General features: G+C 53.3%; 4 protein-coding genes across 4 annotated transcripts; 2 read left to right on the top strand and 2 right to left on the bottom strand.

Moving 5' to 3' along the window:
* Window positions 1–3,535: 3,535 nt before the first annotated feature.
* AYO21_04482 (hypothetical protein) lies at window positions 3,536–6,129 on the bottom strand (the record flags this gene model as incomplete). Its single annotated transcript, XM_022654455.1, has 2 exons — window positions 3,536–5,916; window positions 5,979–6,129. The coding sequence occupies 2 exons, from the start codon at window positions 6,127–6,129 to the stop codon at window positions 3,536–3,538; spliced, it is 2,532 nt and encodes an 843-aa protein (XP_022513271.1).
* A 745-nt stretch (window positions 6,130–6,874) lies between these two features.
* AYO21_04481 (hypothetical protein) lies at window positions 6,875–7,951 on the top strand (the record flags this gene model as incomplete). The annotated part of the gene is made up of 4 exons (XM_022654454.1): window positions 6,875–6,930; window positions 7,018–7,035; window positions 7,099–7,537; window positions 7,604–7,951. 4 exons carry the CDS (start codon window positions 6,875–6,877, stop codon window positions 7,949–7,951), a joined length of 861 nt encoding a protein of 286 aa, XP_022513270.1.
* A 3,570-nt stretch (window positions 7,952–11,521) lies between these two features.
* AYO21_04480 (hypothetical protein) lies at window positions 11,522–13,447 on the top strand (the record flags this gene model as incomplete). The annotated part of the gene is made up of 1 exon (XM_022654453.1): window positions 11,522–13,447. The coding sequence occupies one exon, from the start codon at window positions 11,522–11,524 to the stop codon at window positions 13,445–13,447; it is 1,926 nt and encodes a 641-aa protein (XP_022513269.1).
* Window positions 13,448–15,840: 2,393 nt separating this feature from the next.
* Window positions 15,841–16,928, bottom strand: AYO21_04479 (hypothetical protein; the record flags this gene model as incomplete). The annotated part of the gene is made up of 2 exons (XM_022654452.1): window positions 15,841–16,480; window positions 16,534–16,928. 2 exons carry the CDS (start codon window positions 16,926–16,928, stop codon window positions 15,841–15,843), a joined length of 1,035 nt encoding a protein of 344 aa, XP_022513268.1.
* Window positions 16,929–17,118: the final 190 nt, after the last annotated feature.

The following is a 17,118-nucleotide window of genomic DNA, read 5'->3' as shown; positions in this document are numbered from 1 at the left end:
TGAGTGCTTTTCCCCGGAGACCTTTTCCTTGGCCTGGCACGTACGTCCCTGGCAATGGTTCGTAGTGTCCGGGACGTGGTGCCTGGTGCTTGGGGTTCATATGTGAGGGGTAAAGATGCTCGATACTCGATGCTCGATGCTCAAAGGCGCGGTTCCGCAAGCGAACGCTCAGATCGTAGCTAGCCAGGGCGGGGCAGGGCAGGGCAGGGCAGGGCAGGGCAGGGCAGAGCAGAGCAGGCCCCTGGTTCCGAATCTGGATTCAAAAGCACAAACGGAAACGAAAACGAAAACGCAAGTCAAAAAGTTAGAACCCTCCAGTAAAGCCAGGTGTCAGTCAGGCATGCATGTGCCCTCTGTGAAGCTTGATACGAGCACTCCTTCCGAGTTGAACCTGGCGAGAACCTGGCGTGCCTGGCACTGGCGCTGGCAATGGCACTTGTACTGACCGGGTGACAGAGTATCCGCCAATATTGCCCGCCCTCGTATCCTCGTAGAGCTCGTAGTAGGATCGGCAAAGGGACATACTCGCTTTGCTTGACCTATCACGCCTGTGTCCGTCCCCCTTTCCCCTTCCCATCTCTTCCCCGTCCAACCCAGCATCCCGCACCCTCACCGCAATTTGAGCTTGGGGGGAATCTTGCTCGGGTTGGAGTGGATGGAGCAAAAGGACAGAGAGACCTAGATCGTGACAACGACACTCTTACACAGCGAGAAAACTGGGGGGGTTGGGAAAGAGTGTCGTCAGGCTGAGTAGCAGTCGCAGACGCAAATTGGTCTCACCGAGGCCGTCCCTCATTCAAAACGGATAAGTCTCATCTTAGTCGATCCGGCTCTCTCGTCAAGGTTATGCATGAAAGCCATGGGGCTAACAGGGACAGGAAGATTGCATTTGTCATTGCTTTCTCGACTCCCCCGCCGGGGGGGGACCGTGGGGGGGCCTCACATCGCACCGTATCGTGAGAAGCAAGATGAAGCGAGAGACAGAGATGGTACATGAGAATGAACTGCATGAATGAAGGCATGAGTGCATGAGAGGAGATGAGTTAAGTTTAGAGAGGCCATGGAAGTGGAAATGGGAATGAAGTGTGGATTGGCTTAGGCCCTCTTCTCTGGGCCAACCACCGTCGGGGAGTTTGACATCGAGGCATGGTGTGCCACTCTTTCGCCATCGAATCAGACGCAGGCGCGTTTGCGCTTCCGCCCTTCGGAACGACGGGGAGGGGAACAACGCAGAGAAAGGGAGCGTTTTGAAACTCTGTTCCAGGAGGGGAGCGGTGATCGTGGTCCGTTTTTGTTGCTAGTTAGAGCTTCGATGACTTGCCTGATTGCCCCAAAACCTAACTCAAGTGCCTTTACTTGCTTCTTCTGACCATGGCGAAATCTGGAGTTTCAGCGTCGTGTGTGCAGCATGCATGCAGCATGCAACTGAGGCGTGACGCGTTCGACAAAGACCGCTGTGGACATACCTGAGCTGATGTGGCTGGCCCCCCCCGGACCTCCCAGCGCTTGTTTATGGTGTGTTACACAAGGAAGTTGACCAGCGCCATCCCCCACTCTGACCGCCTGTGGCATCAGCGAGAGCGGGTCACACGCCTGATTGCACTTGATCTGGGCCCCTTCTCTTTCTCTGAATCTTGGAACATCACCAAGGCGGACGGCCGGAGAGATGGACCGAAAGCGAGTGGCAATAATTCGTGCAATGCTTGGTTCGACGAGGGTGGTGATCTCAGGCGGGAAGGCATGGCACAGGGGTACACTCCGACCCCTGCTGAAATCTAGCTTTGGATAGGTTGGTCGGTCGGCAGGTAGGGAGGCAGATACCTAGTGTATCTGTTTCCGATACGCGGTAATGCTCGATACCCATCTCTCGTTGAACTTTTAATCGGTCGGAAAGAGATGTTAGAGAGAATCGAGCCAGTCTTGCTTGTCATTTGCCTGACTAGAACTAGATTCGGAGTAGTGGTGAATGGGTCGGCGATGCTCGATCGATCGCCGCGACGTGATCCCCAGAATCGGCCTATCTATTTAGAGGACATTATATCTCTTGCTCGATAAAAAGGCATGGTGGCATGGACCGTTTACCCGATTCCGAGACTGTTGGGGTCTGATGCTAGCGAGGTCAAGGGAAAGCGTATCCGGCAGGGTGACGCCGGTAATCAGATTCCATTGACGGAGTAAAAAGTGTCTGCAGTGACAAATAGTTCCAAGTATTGACCAAAACTTTCACAAGGAAAAAACAACCCTTCCACCACCACCACCACCACCCAGCCTGCCACAAGTTTTCAATCCAAGTGCCTCTGCCGAGTACAGTCAGTCCTTCGGATTCCTGATCCCCTCCATCCCTCCCTCCATAGCAAAACTCGGCGCCCCAAACTGGACAATATCTTTTGCTATAGGTTGGTATCTGGTAGCATTGTTGACATGCGGAATCGCTGCCTCGCCTCCAGTGTCCTCATCGTGTCTGCTACTGTGTCCGAACCACCATCCGTTCGTCCACTCGTCCAATCGAGCAGAACATGCCCAGGACCACCGGTGTATGCCGAAGAGCCAGCCCTCTGACGGTGGTGAATGACTCAATCGTTTGTAGTAGCTCTCCCGGACCATCATTCAATTCCTCAAACAGCCAAATACATATGCGGCGTGGTGACGGCTGGACAGAGGCAATCCAGGGAGTGAAGGCTAGACTCACACTCCATGCCATGGCTCTCCTACCCTCTCCCCTTCCACAAAATGCCCATTATCGCATTCTCGAGCGTCGTGAGATTGATGAATGCATACTCAGGGTTGTTTAAGCGTGCCATCTTCGTCAGTCAGTCAGTCAGTCAGTCGCGGGCGGCGATGGAACGCTCAAGCTGGCCTGACCTAGCCTGGCCATCCATCGTCTACCGTCAGTCTCGTGGCCAGTCAGTCAGCAAGGCAGGTAAGACATTCTTCAATCTCCTGGAGGAGGACCCGGTAGAGTCTACGGACGGCTATACTGTGCTATGCTAGCCGTGAACTCGATCGACGTTGACAAGTATGCATCCCATCCCATCCCATCCCACTATCTGTCAATTCATGTCCATGTCCATGTTCGTGGCCAAGAAGAAATTACAGTAGATATGCTCGCCAGCAAGACTTTCCCTGATGGCTGGGATCATTCAAATTGTAACGAGATTACTTTTGTGTATATGCGCGTGTGTGCCAGGCACTTCCATGTTGATGTGAAATGTCTTCGTCATCCTCCCAGTCGTTCATCTCCGTCCCAAACGGGCACTCTACAATTGGACGATCTCGACTCACCAACAACTGTCCAAGCAAGCATTCTCATTTCGTCATTCTCGTCAGACATCCTTTCCAAGTCTATGATATACAGTAGCGCTGGAAAGTATGCCAGAAAGGTTTTGCATAGACCAAACATCACAGATCGCTCTGTGCAGTTGAATACACCAAATGCTCACAAGGCTGTGAAAATGCCCCAGTCATTTCTCATATCAGCCCCCATATACATGTCTTTCCAAAGCTTCGTCGCGCCTCAGACCCAGCTGAGACCTCATCAGGTAAACTCCACGGTCCCTCCAGTTCTCCCTTCCCTGGCTAACCTCGCCTGAGCCCGTTCTGCCCGCCTCCTTCTCCTATTATTAGCATATTCTGTCGCTCCACTTGTCTCCGTCCCAGGCGAAGTGATACCACTTCCACCTGGATACCCCAGGTTGCTAGCCGATCCAGGAATAGGTGGCGGAGGCGGAAGAGGCACTTGGTATGCCTGCGGAGCGCCGGTTTGCACGTTGTGCGGATCGGGTGGAGCAGGATATGGAATCGTCGGAGCAGGGCTGAGCCCGGCAACAGACGTTGGTGGTTGAGGAGTCACGGCTGTGGCCGGGTGTGGCATGGCAGCAGCTTGGGCAGCAGCTTCATTCTGAGCAGCCTGTTCGGCTTCCAGAGCTTCAGTGCGTCTCCACCGTCGATCAGCACTAGTTGCCCCCATAGCCTCACTGTCACTCCCGCTGAAACTTGAGCCTCTCCTTGACCTCCTCGCCGCCGCAGAGGCCTGGCGTTCTCTCCTGCGCGCTTCACGCTGTGCCGCGGCCTCTTCCTCGGTCAATCGTCGAAGGGTCACTTGGCGACCATCGTTGTGCATGTTTATCTTGACACTGACAGGTGGGGATTCCATGCTGTCCGTGTTGTTGTTACGGCTGCCTTGTCTTCGCCGACGGTGAGAGTCCTCCGCTGCAGCGGCTCCCAGGGCTGCCCCTGCCAGCCCAGCGGCAGCTTCGTCGCGGAGATGATGTCGATGCCGTTGTCGGCCGGATCCAGTGGTGTAAAGTTCGCTGCCCGATGACTCGAGGTGAGGTGGTGGAATAGGGGGTATTTCTGCTTGGCCGGGGCCAGGCACAGGATAAACAGAAGGAGGCGGAATTGGCTGTGCGATGGGAGGATCCTGGCCGATTGGTCTGATCCGATCTCTGTCCGCAAGAGCGCTTGCTGCCGCGGCTCCAACGCCTGCTCCCACTGCTGGGGGGATGGCCCCGCTCATTCCAGGCGGTCCTAAGTCGGTCGATATGTCTGAAGCAGTCTGGCTGCCCATCCTGCCGTGGCGAGCTCGTCTGGGGGGCGCGTATCCATCACCAGTATATCCGTGAGCCGCGTCCATGCGTGCTCTTCGCTCCCGGTCTATCCTCTCCTTCCTCAGTTGTTCTGCGCGGAGATCTTCTTTGCGTTGCCTGCGGTTTTTGAACAGTTGTCGGATGGCGAACACAGTCCCTCCCGCAACCACGGCATCTCGGAATCCATGCGATCTCCGATCGCGTCGCGATGGGGATCCTGACATATATGAATCGTACGAGTACAACGACTCTGATGGTCGCCGTCCATTTGAGCCTGGTGTCATTGGGGTTTGGGCGAGAGGATGGGTCGGTCGAATGTGGCCCGGACTGACACCGGTTGGTGTTACTGGACGGATGGAGGGTGGTCTGCCTTCTTCGATTCGAGACATCGAGTCTGTCGTCACAGACTGATTGCCACCGAGAGGTGGTCTGTAGGGGCCAGCATCCGAGTCGTCGTCGCGGTCTCTGCGGCCCATCAACTTCTTGACTGCGGCAACGGCCCCTCCAATAGCTGCGACCTGTAACAGGCGGTGTCCGATGCCGTGACGAGGCCGATCAGACAGCTTGTCGTCATCGTAGTAATAAGATGATCCACTTCCAGTCACCTCGGTTCCAGATCCATGCACACGATGAGGCGAATCGTCTCTCCTCGAAGACCGTCTCCTAAACAAGGCTGCGAGACCCGCACCAGCAGCTCCCGCCAGTGCCAGTTTCCCCAGCCCAGTGTGTCTGCGGTCATCCACGTCCTCAACAACATCGACATGGTGACCGCTACCGCCGGCGGGTCCATAGCGACCTCTTCGTCGCTCAGCCAGATACTGCAGGATGAAATACAAGGAAAGAATGAAAAAGCCCCATAGTGAAAAAAGAACAAACAAATAGGCAGGCGATCCATAGAGGGTCAGGCCAAGCGGAACCTGGACGATCCCGAGTAAAGCAATAGCACGGCCTAGCCAATGATGGAGCATGACACGGAGAGGAATGTGTGCGTGTTTTCTCCCCTTTTCTCTCCGGTGCACCATACAGCCTCCCAACACTTGGACCCAGATCAAGACGTATATTGCGACACCGATCCCATGATGGGGATTGGTCAAGCTTCTATTCGGGCCAACAGCCTGAAAGCCTAGGATGATAACCACCGTGCTCAAGAGGAGAGTGAGGATTTGCAGCCATATGTGCATTCGGAGGGCAAGTCGAGGTTGACGGCCGTAGAATCGCATCAGGAAGATCGCTAGGGGGACAATTCCAAGGAATGTGATGGCGGCGATGATGCCGTGCGCTTCGACCAGACTATGGTAGCCAGTCAGGGAGAAGAAGCGATTTCCCATTCCTTATTTTCGACCTCGTCAGTTGACCACGTCAATGCAGAACCACGGAACATTTTCTTCTCACCATTGTATCTCATCGTCGCAAAATTCAGTCCCATAAGGTTGGGCAGGAGAAAGTTATCTCTTCCCGCATCCCACGTCCCATCGCCCACATGCATGGTGTTTGAATCATAGGTGCTGCTCCCTGGAGGGGAGAGTTGCGGTGAGGGCGACATGGCTCGATTGTCGACCTCGTGCCTGCAATCGACAGCTGGAGTTCACTGGAGGCTTCTCCTCCGACAGTCAAGAGGTTGGGACCATCCAAGGATGAGAAAGGCGTGGATAGATTCTTGGTTCCCGAACTGTAGAAGTTGGATAGCTTGAGGTTTGATCGATAGCTGTCACTGATCTTCGCTTTGTTTACTGGAGCTCGGCAAGCGGGGTAGATGAGTGGCCGACGCTGTTAAGAGAAGTCGGTTCGAACATAGGGTAGGAAAGGGTGGGAGAGCTGGAACAGAAACGAGAGACCTTCTCGTAGGTCGATAGGGAAGTATCACAAGAGCAAAAGTCTGTCTGGCACAATGCGATTGTCTGGATGTAGCCGGATTGGGTGGTGAGTTGTCCTCTGTCTTGGATGGAGCCAGAGCGGTAGGATGGGCAACAACAACAAGCCTCCGAAGCGGCGTCCCCCCAGAAAGAACCGTTGAAGACAGCCACTAAGGGCCGTGCAAGGTGGGCACTGGGCACCAGCGGGTCCCACCGATTTCTTCACTGTCGATTCGCCACGAGATCGCTTCCGCCCGTGGCTACCCGCACACTATCTTCACCCTGGTTCATGTCATCATGATCTTGAAGCGTCCGCCCTTAGCCATCAACCATCCTTTGCCATAAGATAACACAGGGGCACGAGGAAAAGCCAACGATTAACAAGGTAGATGCCACTGCTACCGAGGCCGCCAGATCCATCTCTGACCCGTTTCAATGTCGACAATAATTGATGCAGATGCAGGGGCTCGCTTTGTAAGAGCCGTCTCGAGGTGCGAATGTTTTCTTTTATCGATTGTTCTCCAGTCTCAGATAAGCTAGACAGAGATCTTTAGTACTAACCGATGTGCTTTCTGCAGGCTGCTGGGATGGGTCTAGTAAGTCCATCCAGAGACTGTAGTCGCATTTGCAAAATGCCTAGTCACTGATCCTCTCGACAGTACACTGTCCTGGAGCGCTTCATTCTATCCTCAACCGTGGCTAAACTGGAAACGTCGATCCACAGAAGGCCTCGCTATTGATTTTCCGGTTCTCAACGTGCTCGGCTTCCTATGCTACAGTGTATCAACCTGCTGTTTCCTGTATTCCCCAACGATCCGAAGACAATATGCAGCGAGGCATCCAGCATCTCCAGAGCCAACTGTTCAACCGAATGATGTTGCTTTTGGGGTGCATGCCGTCATCCTCGTCATCTTGACCTACTCGCAATTTTACTCGCGATTATGGGGCTTTCAAGAGTCGGCTCATCAGCGAGTCACTCGCCCAGTGTTGGCCATCGTATGGGGAAGCCTCCTTGCTGTTGCCGGCATGGTCGTATTGATGGGTTATCGCTCGGGTCTGAGGGAGCAGGATCCAATGGATTGGGCATGGATCGATGTGGTGAGATGATTCCCAGTAGCTCTCCGTTTGGTGACACGACTGACTGGTAACGGGCAACCACTGCAGCTGTACACCTTGGGGTATATCAAGCTCGTCTGCACCTTTGTTAAGTACATCCCACAAGCTTTTTTCAACTATAAGCGCCAATCGACCGAGGGCTGGAGCATATTGCAAATCTTGTTCGATCTGACGGGAGGGGTGCTGTCTGTAGCCCAGCTGATCATCGATGCGAGCTTTGGGGGTGACTGGAGTGGAATCACCGGGAATCCTCTGAAGCTCGGGCTCGCAAACATTAGCATGGGCTTCGACCTACTTTTTATCGTTCAGCACTTTGTTCTGTACCGGGAACGGGAAGAGATATACAAGGGCTCGGACGAGGAAAACGACCCAGAACGACCGCTGCTCGGCCGTTGACCGCAGACCCCAGCCATAGCTATCTCGCGACTTCGCCAGGCAAGACCGCCCGTTGCGCAGTCAGTTCGGGTGAGCACTCGGGAAACGACGAACACCCAGTTCGAAGGTGAACGAGTTATCTTCGAGCCAAAAAAAGGTGACCGTTCCTTGTCCAGGGGCCATGCAAGTTCTGCCTCAGCTGCTCGCATGGGTTTCTTAAGTTGCACTCCTTTGAGGTGCTTTTCGCCCGATTTGGACCAACGGAGATGCGGGCTAGGCAGATGATGCGCCGTTGGTTCCTCGCTTAGCCACGCGTTTAGCGACGATTCAGCAGGACTGATGCTGGTGGACGCCCGACGGCCCGTTTACAGAGGGTCTTCATTATGGGAACGAAGGCGGGATTTGTTCGACTGGACAAGTCTTGAAAAGATCAGCACTGGTGGTGCTGGTCCATGGCGAAGTCACCTCAGCGAATTTGATGTGCCAAAACAGGCAGCTGACCTATCACAGAGGCTCATCACACTTTCAAATAGATATCACAATAGAGAGCAATAATAGAATACGTGCGAGCGTGTACTCGTACAACGGTAGTCCGTACTGTGGACTCTATAATAGTTTGGGATTATGTGCCTCGCCACGACTCCTTCATGACAAACCTGACCGAATATATTTATAAGGCTTCCACGCTAGGTTTCATGTGCCTCTAACGGTCCGATCACGAGTAATCGTTTGAGTGATTGGCCTCGAGCTCTCTTACTCGCAGTCCACCACCCTCGCCGTCAGCCGGAAAAAATGCTATAATTCTTGCAGGTTTGTCTTTTTACTATCTTCTGATTTGTGGCCAGAGTGGGAAGAGGACGTGCATAGAAGGGTGTTGGCGGGAATAGGTCTCCGATGGTGCTTTTCGAGCAGACAGCTTCGCTCCCTGGGGAAGCTTGTGAGCCTAGTTAGCGCTTCCGTTGTCGGGGGCTGGGGAGAGAGGTTTTTTGGTCGCTTCGGATAGGGATGAGCGGGACTGCTCGAAGACCTGGAAAGGCATGGGAGGGCTACTGGTCCAACATCAAGACTTGCCGTGCAGGCTTGAGGTGATTCCTTTGGCTGTATCAAGCACCTCGTACGAGGGACTCGCAGGTCTTGCATATTTAGGGCCGGCACCCCTGTTGGCCGACAGGTTTTTAAGCGACAGGGCCCGCGGGAGAAATGAAAGAAGCTGCGGACGGGTTTCCAAGCAAAGTTCTTTTGCGGACTGCGGGGCTTGCCAGCGAAGCTAAAAAGAGTCAGACTTTCAGCTAATCAGATGAATTGAGGCTCTGGAACTGCCCGTTGAGCTGGCAGGACCCAGCCTGTCTGGGTAGATTTCTGGTCGTTGACGGGTGTGAGAGTGAAATTGGGAAGAAATGGTGGCGAGAAGAGAAAAAAACGAGGACAGTGAAAGAGAGAGAGGGTAAAGACGGGAGAAGGTGCAGGACGCGCAGGGACACATCACTCGTCGCAACACGGGTTGGCACCTAGCATGGTCTTTGGGGGGGTGGATGTGGCTCTTGAGGCCCAATCCGTTAGGTGAGGCAAGGCAGAGACACCAATTAAAACCAGCTGCGGTAGTGTTGCTGGGCTGCTGGGCTGCTGATGCCAGCGAGCGCCCTGCGTGTGCGTGTGGGAATGCCCATTGTAGCGGTTTGTGTTGCTTCTTCGTGCATGGTCTCAGCTGCAATGGATCACCATGGTGTCTGGCTCTACGACTAAGAACAATTCCTTGGTTGGGTAGTTGGGAGGAGACTCTCTCAACCCTGACCGTGGGTGCGTTTCAGGGCGCAGTCTGGCAATCCAGATGTCTCTCTCTTCATCTTCCCCTTCTCTTCTGTGTGTCTGCCTCGCTCTCTATTGTTGCTCCACTGCTCGTCTCCCTTTTGCCCTACCGACGGCATCTGACATGCTTGTCGGGCCGGGATGACGACCTCCGTTTATGCCTTTACCGTCGCTGTTCCATTCCCAGCACTCGGTGATATGTGTACAAGTGAGATGACATTTCCGGCCATCCGGCCTTCTCCAGTCACTTTTCTTTTCCTTCATTCGTTACTATCTCTCATTGGCAATTCGGCATTCACTCTGTGGGTCGCTGGGTTCGGGACTTGGGGTTTCCTTCTCGCCTATCACAGTGAGGCTTCCAACCCCCCGTAACGCAGTCTGGTATCCGATTGATCTCCTACCATTAATAATTGGCTGCCAGTGTTCAAGTCGCCTAAGGAGGCTTCCTTGCGTTCAGCTTGATTCTTCCACGAGCCTCCCGTGGATCCAGTTGCGTTAGGAGGGGGGCCCCCATTACCCATTAAATTAACAGCCTCAATTCCAGACCCGTGCATGGCTCCCCTAATGCAACAGGCACGAAACTAAGTCTTGATTTAGCTACACAACAACGCACTGCAACTCACCTCTTCATGTAGCCACCAAAACCTTCGAGCTCGCAACATACGGTATGTAGCGTAATACAAAGGCCAAGGATCATCCTAACGACCCTGTATTCCCGTTGACATTCCACCTTTTTTGACCCTGTCTCCCCTTGTAACCCTTTGATCGTCCTAAGTTGGCATTGGCGAGTGGCTGTGCTGGCAACGTGCCCACGCAGCCACGCTAAGCCATCCAAGGCTCCAGCAATTCTTTTTCTGCTCTTCTTCTTCTGTTCAAGGTTGTGGGCGAAGATTGGAAAGGAGAACGAGACGAGACGAGCGGGAGAGGTGAAGAGGGAAGAGGGTGACTTTGACTGCGTCTAAATCCTCCATCCCAACCTAAACCACTCCCAACTCGGCTCCGCATCATCCAACAACAGCCTCGCATCTCTCTCTCGTACACTCTAGTTCCCAAGTCTCTTCTCTTGTGTGCGCCCTTTCTATCACTTGCCTCGTCACCACCAGCAATCCGGAGGAGTCCAAACATCCCAAGAGCATCAGATTCAACCGTGATTCTGTACCTCCCAACCCACCCACCCTACAAACCCGGTGCTTTCCTCGCAGCCGATTCCTCAGAGCCTCCAAGAGCCTCATCCCGACCCTGTGTTACAAGATACCCCTCACTTCCAGCCATTTATCAACTGACCGAGTCACACCTTCACCCAACATCGAGCCATTTTTGCTTCCCGGTAAGAGCATCTTACCACCCCTCCCCCCATGTTGCTTTCATCTTTGGACCAATGTATTCCCATCCCTCTTCAGCCGCCCTCTGCCCGAATACGCAAGTCACCACGCTTGTCATCCCGCCTGACCATGGTCTGGAACGTTTTTGAGTTCGTCAAAGCCCCTCCCCATCCCCATCCCCCGCTACTTATTCCTTTGTGGTAATGAGTTGGCACATCCTGCGGCCCATCGACAACGGACAATGGCACGTCCTACACGTCCCTATTACTCAATGTCATGCGCTCCTGCTGAGCGTGTCCAACCAGCAAAGTCAGAAGAATTTCACCCACTGACATGGCATATGATGCAGAGACGTCGATATTAGACAATCTTTGCCTCCGTAGTCAACAATATCGCTGCCCATCCCAGGGCCGTTCCCTCATCCCTCTTGGATGGTCTGCCATGTGATTTGTCGGGTTCACTCATGTCCCACGATCAAGATTTCTTTATCGACGTCGAGCGGGATATCATCGCACCCCTCCGAAGTCCGGGACTGGAGCCAGTCAACCCGGAGTACGGGCCACGGTCCAGCCCTGCACCTCTTGTACGTGTCGACGAACTATCTTCTGATTCCTCAGAAGCGGAGGATTCGGATACGCTGGGACGGCGGCAGAAGACTATAGCACGGAAGGGTCGAGCAAACCGCACCTTTGCCGATGGCGTACTGATTCTTGCCTTAGATCCCAATCAACGTACACTTGCCAGCCAGGCACGGCGAGCGCCATTAGACTCGAGGAGTCGGTCAGAAGAGGAGGACGAGGAGGACGAGGAGGAAGATGGTGGCAGCAGCGACGAGGATGACCATGACGATGGCGACAACAATAATGCCATCCAAGATGACCCGAGACCGATGAGAGGGTCTGGGAGGGTCGTTCGGATCGGAGCAAACCCGGACTTGGTCAAAGCAAAGCCGACGCCGCAAACGGCTTTCGTCGTCGATCCTGTTGGCCGTGACGACATTGACGACGACGACGACTTTCCTATGATTGACAGCCCAGCCACCCTGGCTGAAGAGCACCCGGTACAGTCGCCTCCAGTGCCTACACAAGCCATCCACAATCCCGAAAGGGAGGCTCCAGCTTCCAATGCCGCGTCGAATCAAGTAGATCTACTGCGAAAGCAGTTCAACACAATTCCACCCCCGAGGACTCGACCACTGTTTCCGAATTTGCGGCTGAATCTTGTTCCGAGCGTTCGTGACGGTGATCAAGATGACGACTCGATCCTGAAGTCACCTATTCTCGGCAAGTATGCAATATCGCCCCGGGATGCCCATCCGGATTTCACCTTGCCAGCCATGCAACAGAGGTCCCCCCCACGTTCCTCACCCGCTGGTCTAGCGGATTATAGGACAACGCTCCCGTCGCTGAAGATCGCCATTGGCGATGTCCCTGAACCAAGCCCAGGGGCATTTGCCTGCCCGTCTCCAGGAATAGGTCGAGCTCTATCCGGCCAGTTTGTTTCCTACGCGTCCCCTGCTTCGTACTCTGCGTATTCTGCCATGTCCCCTCCGGATCCTCCGTCTCACACCAACTGGCGTACTGCGACTGGAAATTCCAATACGTCAACTTTTTCAGATTATACTTCGTCGACCTCCATCTCCGCCTCGACTCCAGCCTCGTCTATCATTACGCCATCCCCGGCAGCCTCAGGTCCTTCGTCGTTGGTCGCTCTGCCTGAGAGAACTCATGAGGGTCAAGAAGAGTACAGCGGGACGTGGCAAGTCTCTACCATGGAGATCGATCTGACATCTCCAGGTGAGGTTCGATCTGTACCTCAGCCTCAGCCTCAGCACGAAGTGGATTCGAAATCTCAACCTCACCCAGCTGTACAAATGAAAGTCCAATATCAACGCACTACCCGACCGCAATCTCATTCCAAATCTGCAGCTCGAGCCCGACCCCAGGTCCAACTTCAGTCTCCTCCTGCGCCTGAACCACGACCACAACGCCGTTCTCAACCCGAATCTCAAACTGAAGCTGAATCCCGGGCTGGGTCCGTGACGGAATCCGAGCTCTCGGAGCTCTCTGAACTTGAATCCGTACCTGACTCAGAGGCCGAGCCTGCACCCAAACAGCAATCTAGATTGCAGCCTAAGCGTCCATCTGTGTCTCAACCGATGACCCAACCCGAGGCCGGGCCCAATGCCGTTGCAATCGCTCGTTTTTCACTTGGTCCTTTTAAATGCACTTACGAGGGATGCAATGCCGCGCCATTTCAGACCCAGTACTTGTTAAACAGCCATATGAATGTTCATTCTGACACCCGGACTCATTTCTGTCCTGTCAAAGATTGTCCTCGAGGGCACGGTGGCTTGGGCTTCAAGAGGAAGAACGAGATGATCAGGTGAGACGATTCCCGTCTGAGAATGGATTTCTTGTTTTGTTGCTGATTACTTCCGTTTCTACCAGACATGGCTTAGTTCACACATCTCCCGGGTATATATGTCCTTTTTGCCCCGACCAGCAACATAGGTATCCTCGGCCCGACAACCTACAGCGTCATGTACGACAACATCATTCGGACGAAGACCGTCACGATCCAAAACTCCGTGAAGTCCTTAACCAGCGCATCGATGGAAATAATAAGGCCGGGAAAAGGCGCATGCGCTTGTTCTGATCGCTGCAAACAAGTGCTTCGGATGCTTCGAGTTTGAAGAGATGCAGACCCACACTTGGATGCTCTGAGCTCGTCACGAAGGAGTTTCTGCAACAGAAACTGCCAATGAGGCTTGGAAACTTACTAGACCGGATCATTTGCGTTGGATTCTTGTACAGCACATTCTCATCGACTTTCATGACACCAGCTTTTGTACTCTTTTGTGCTTCTGACGACCAACAGCAGCAACATGAAAAGAAGATTTCTATCTCGAAGGAACCGGTTTCTCATCGCGAATGCGCATGATTTAACTTAGAGGTTGAACGTTTGGGCTATTGACCCGAGCTTTTGCTGCTCCTGGACAGCTCCTGTTACTGTCTGCCACCTCTCTCGGCTCCATCGCCCGTGAGTGGAGGGAAAAGAGTGGTCTGACGGTCATGGCCCAAATGCTGGGAGACGAGGCGCAAGTTTATCGTTGATGAATAAGATTCGAGTCGCACGATGGATTTCGTCGGTACATTTTTTACGATGTTATGACTTTAATGACCACAGCCATGCCATGTTACATGTCATGCTTTTTGGGAGAGCTACAGACAACCTGGAATGTCTGCGTAGCTCTAGGACCGAAATGTTGGGGGCGAACGGAGTTGATGGAATACAACTTGACAAGTCACAAGCAAAGAGACACGATGGTGAGGAGAGAAAAGAGAAGGGGGAAATAGGGAGTTGTGGGAATCATCTTGGGACAAACTCGAGCTGTTGGCTCGAAATACGTTTTCTCTTCTCGTCTTCTTGCCTCAAGGGAGGAAAGGGTTGCACTCAGACGCACGCGCGCACATGGAAATCGACTGGCCAAAGAGTCAGCCCTCTAGGAGCATGTCCGCTCAGCAGCTCGTCAGCCACTTGCCCCTCCGCCCAACATCCCATCGGCCTATCAGTACACCGACCCGTTAATGCAAGCCCAAGTATCCGCGACCACGCTCAAGGATAGCCTACAGAGGACATCGGTACGCAAATGGAATGGGAAATGAGGAGGGCCGACACGAGAAGAGCGAAGAGGCGAGAGACAGGAGACGAGATGGAGAGAGTACCTACCACGCTACCTAAGCACATCAAACGGCGGCAGCCTCCAAACCAACAAGAGCTTCCAGTTCGAGTACGAGTACGAGTACAAGTACGTACGACGTATACATACCTACCTACTAGGTACCTAATGTATGTAATGTACATGCATGCCACATATGCTTGGATTTCTTTTACTACCCATTTCATTTCCATACCCATACCTATTCCTAGACCCATACCAAGTACCGAGTACAGACCACTCGACAACCAGGCAACCAGACCAGGTTACGTGGCTCCACGCCAATGTCTGTTATAGATACGATGCAGACACAGGCTCGAATGCTTTTTTCCCCTTGTGTATACTTACATACGTAGACAGTACATATACGACCTACATACATACTCGGTACACTCAGTGACTCACTACAGTACAGTACAGCCAGTATATTTAGTGGAAGCATCCCCAAACAACAAAATGGCCTCATCCCTCTTTCAAAGAATTGTAACAGATCACTAACAGGCTCCTGGACAGTATCCTCCTTCTGCTGTGCTGCTGTGCAGGGAACAAACATTCGGTAGAAGTACAAGGCTCTCGTTCCCGCGACTGAAACCGGTGACAGGGGTAGAGAACCAAGCGATGAGGCGCTCTGGCTGAGCGCTCTGAACGTCGTCTTATATAGGTTGAATTAATCAAGCCGACTTTATGGTGTCGAGAGGAAAACAATAGTCACAGCAAAGGTTTGCAGGACCAAGACGCATCAGCCGTGGTGTCCCTGTTCAGCGACCGAAAGCGATTCCACTCCTCCACCTTTTGCTGATGATCAAAGTCTTCAAAAAGTCGATGTCGTTATTTGCGGAATCGTCCATGATGGTCTGTTCCGCCTTGTTTCAGCAGCTGTAAAGGCTACCACTGCAAACCGACATTGCGAGCCCCATATTTGTCGCAGAATCGCAGCGAAAGAGGGAATTGGTGAGAGACAATTGTATCGGCCTCGCGGTGGCATGTACTCTTGCTCTGGAGAAACCGACAGATGCACGTATGACCACCGCAACACCAACAATCTGATCCGTCTTGTTCGACTAGGTACCCACGATGCCGGATATTTTGTCCCGTATCCTCTCGGCAAGGGTAGTCCCCGATTCCTGTCCTTTGCCCTCAAGCAAGCCATCGATCTCCTTTATTGTGGACGGCTCCGTAAGACCCCATAGCTTCCAAGGGCCTTCTTCACCCATGGCAGTCATCTTTTGTATCACCACGTAATCAACATGCTTTAGCACAGTATCCTTGTCACTGTCGGCGAGCCGATAGTTCTGAATGCTGCTGATGCGCACGATGCACTGTCGGAGAAATGTATCTGGAAATGGCAAAGGGGCGAGCCGATCCGAGACAACCCTGGTGCTTGCCCGGGGCAGAAATACCGCAAGGGGCCACCTCTCAAGCCAAACAGGATATCGAATACCCGAGTAACTCAAGAGCGACCAAGGTTCTTTCGAGCGGCCCATGGCCTTCCGTTGTTCAATTCGCATTCTCGCCTGCGCCATCAGACCCTCGCAGCAAATAACCTGTAGCCTTTTCATGTCTCCTTCCCCCAAAGCCTCATGAAATTCCCTGTGCAGGCCCCGCGCAATTTGATTTCTCTGGGAAAGTTCCAATGGCTTTCTCAGTTTTTTTCCCGTGAGAGGGTCCCGTTTGACATCCCATTTGAGGAAAACCACCAAACTATGAAGCAAGTCAGCCATGACGCAGATTGCAGAAAGAAGTCACATCTTTACCTCCACCAATCTTTGACAGCAGTTTTGAATTGTAGCCAATGTATCCTCGTTCTCTTGATGAATGCTGGGCTCATCCAACCGGGCAGGTCCCTGGTGGCAGGTAGGATGAAGGTCTGGGGTAGTTTTCCCAAATCAGTACCTATCTGTTGCCTGTTGGCCTTTTTCATCTGACTTTTCATCGACACATGTTTCGGGAGCTTGGAGTCTATGTTGGGGATGCTATGGGCGACTCCGGCGGCTGCATTTCTGCGTCGAGTGGTGGTGAACTGACGGGCGTAGACTGAGGGTGAACGATGCGCGCATTGAGGGCAGATCTGGAGGGTTCGACCTAAGGGAGTTAGGGGTAACGATAACTTGAGACCCTTGCTCGAGGCTCTGGCAACAGGATGTGCCATCTTGACCAGGCTCATAGAAAAGATGACTTCGCCTGTTGAAGAGCGTCCTTAACAAGGCCAACAGAGCTCCAGGAAAAGAAAAGAGGGCGGGAGCGCAGCCAATGTCCGAATGAAGACAAGTAGGACGCCGTCCTATACTTCCCATACCGCCCGCAAACATGATTTTAAGAGCGGCGCTTCTACTAATCCG

The sequence above is a fragment of the Fonsecaea monophora genome, assembly GCF_001642475.1.
Source record: "Fonsecaea monophora strain CBS 269.37 chromosome Unknown Scaff25, whole genome shotgun sequence".
Lineage (NCBI taxonomy): Eukaryota > Fungi > Ascomycota > Eurotiomycetes > Chaetothyriales > Herpotrichiellaceae > Fonsecaea > Fonsecaea monophora.
The sequence above is the reverse complement of the archived record's forward strand: the minus strand, read 5'-3'. Positions and strand labels throughout refer to the sequence as shown.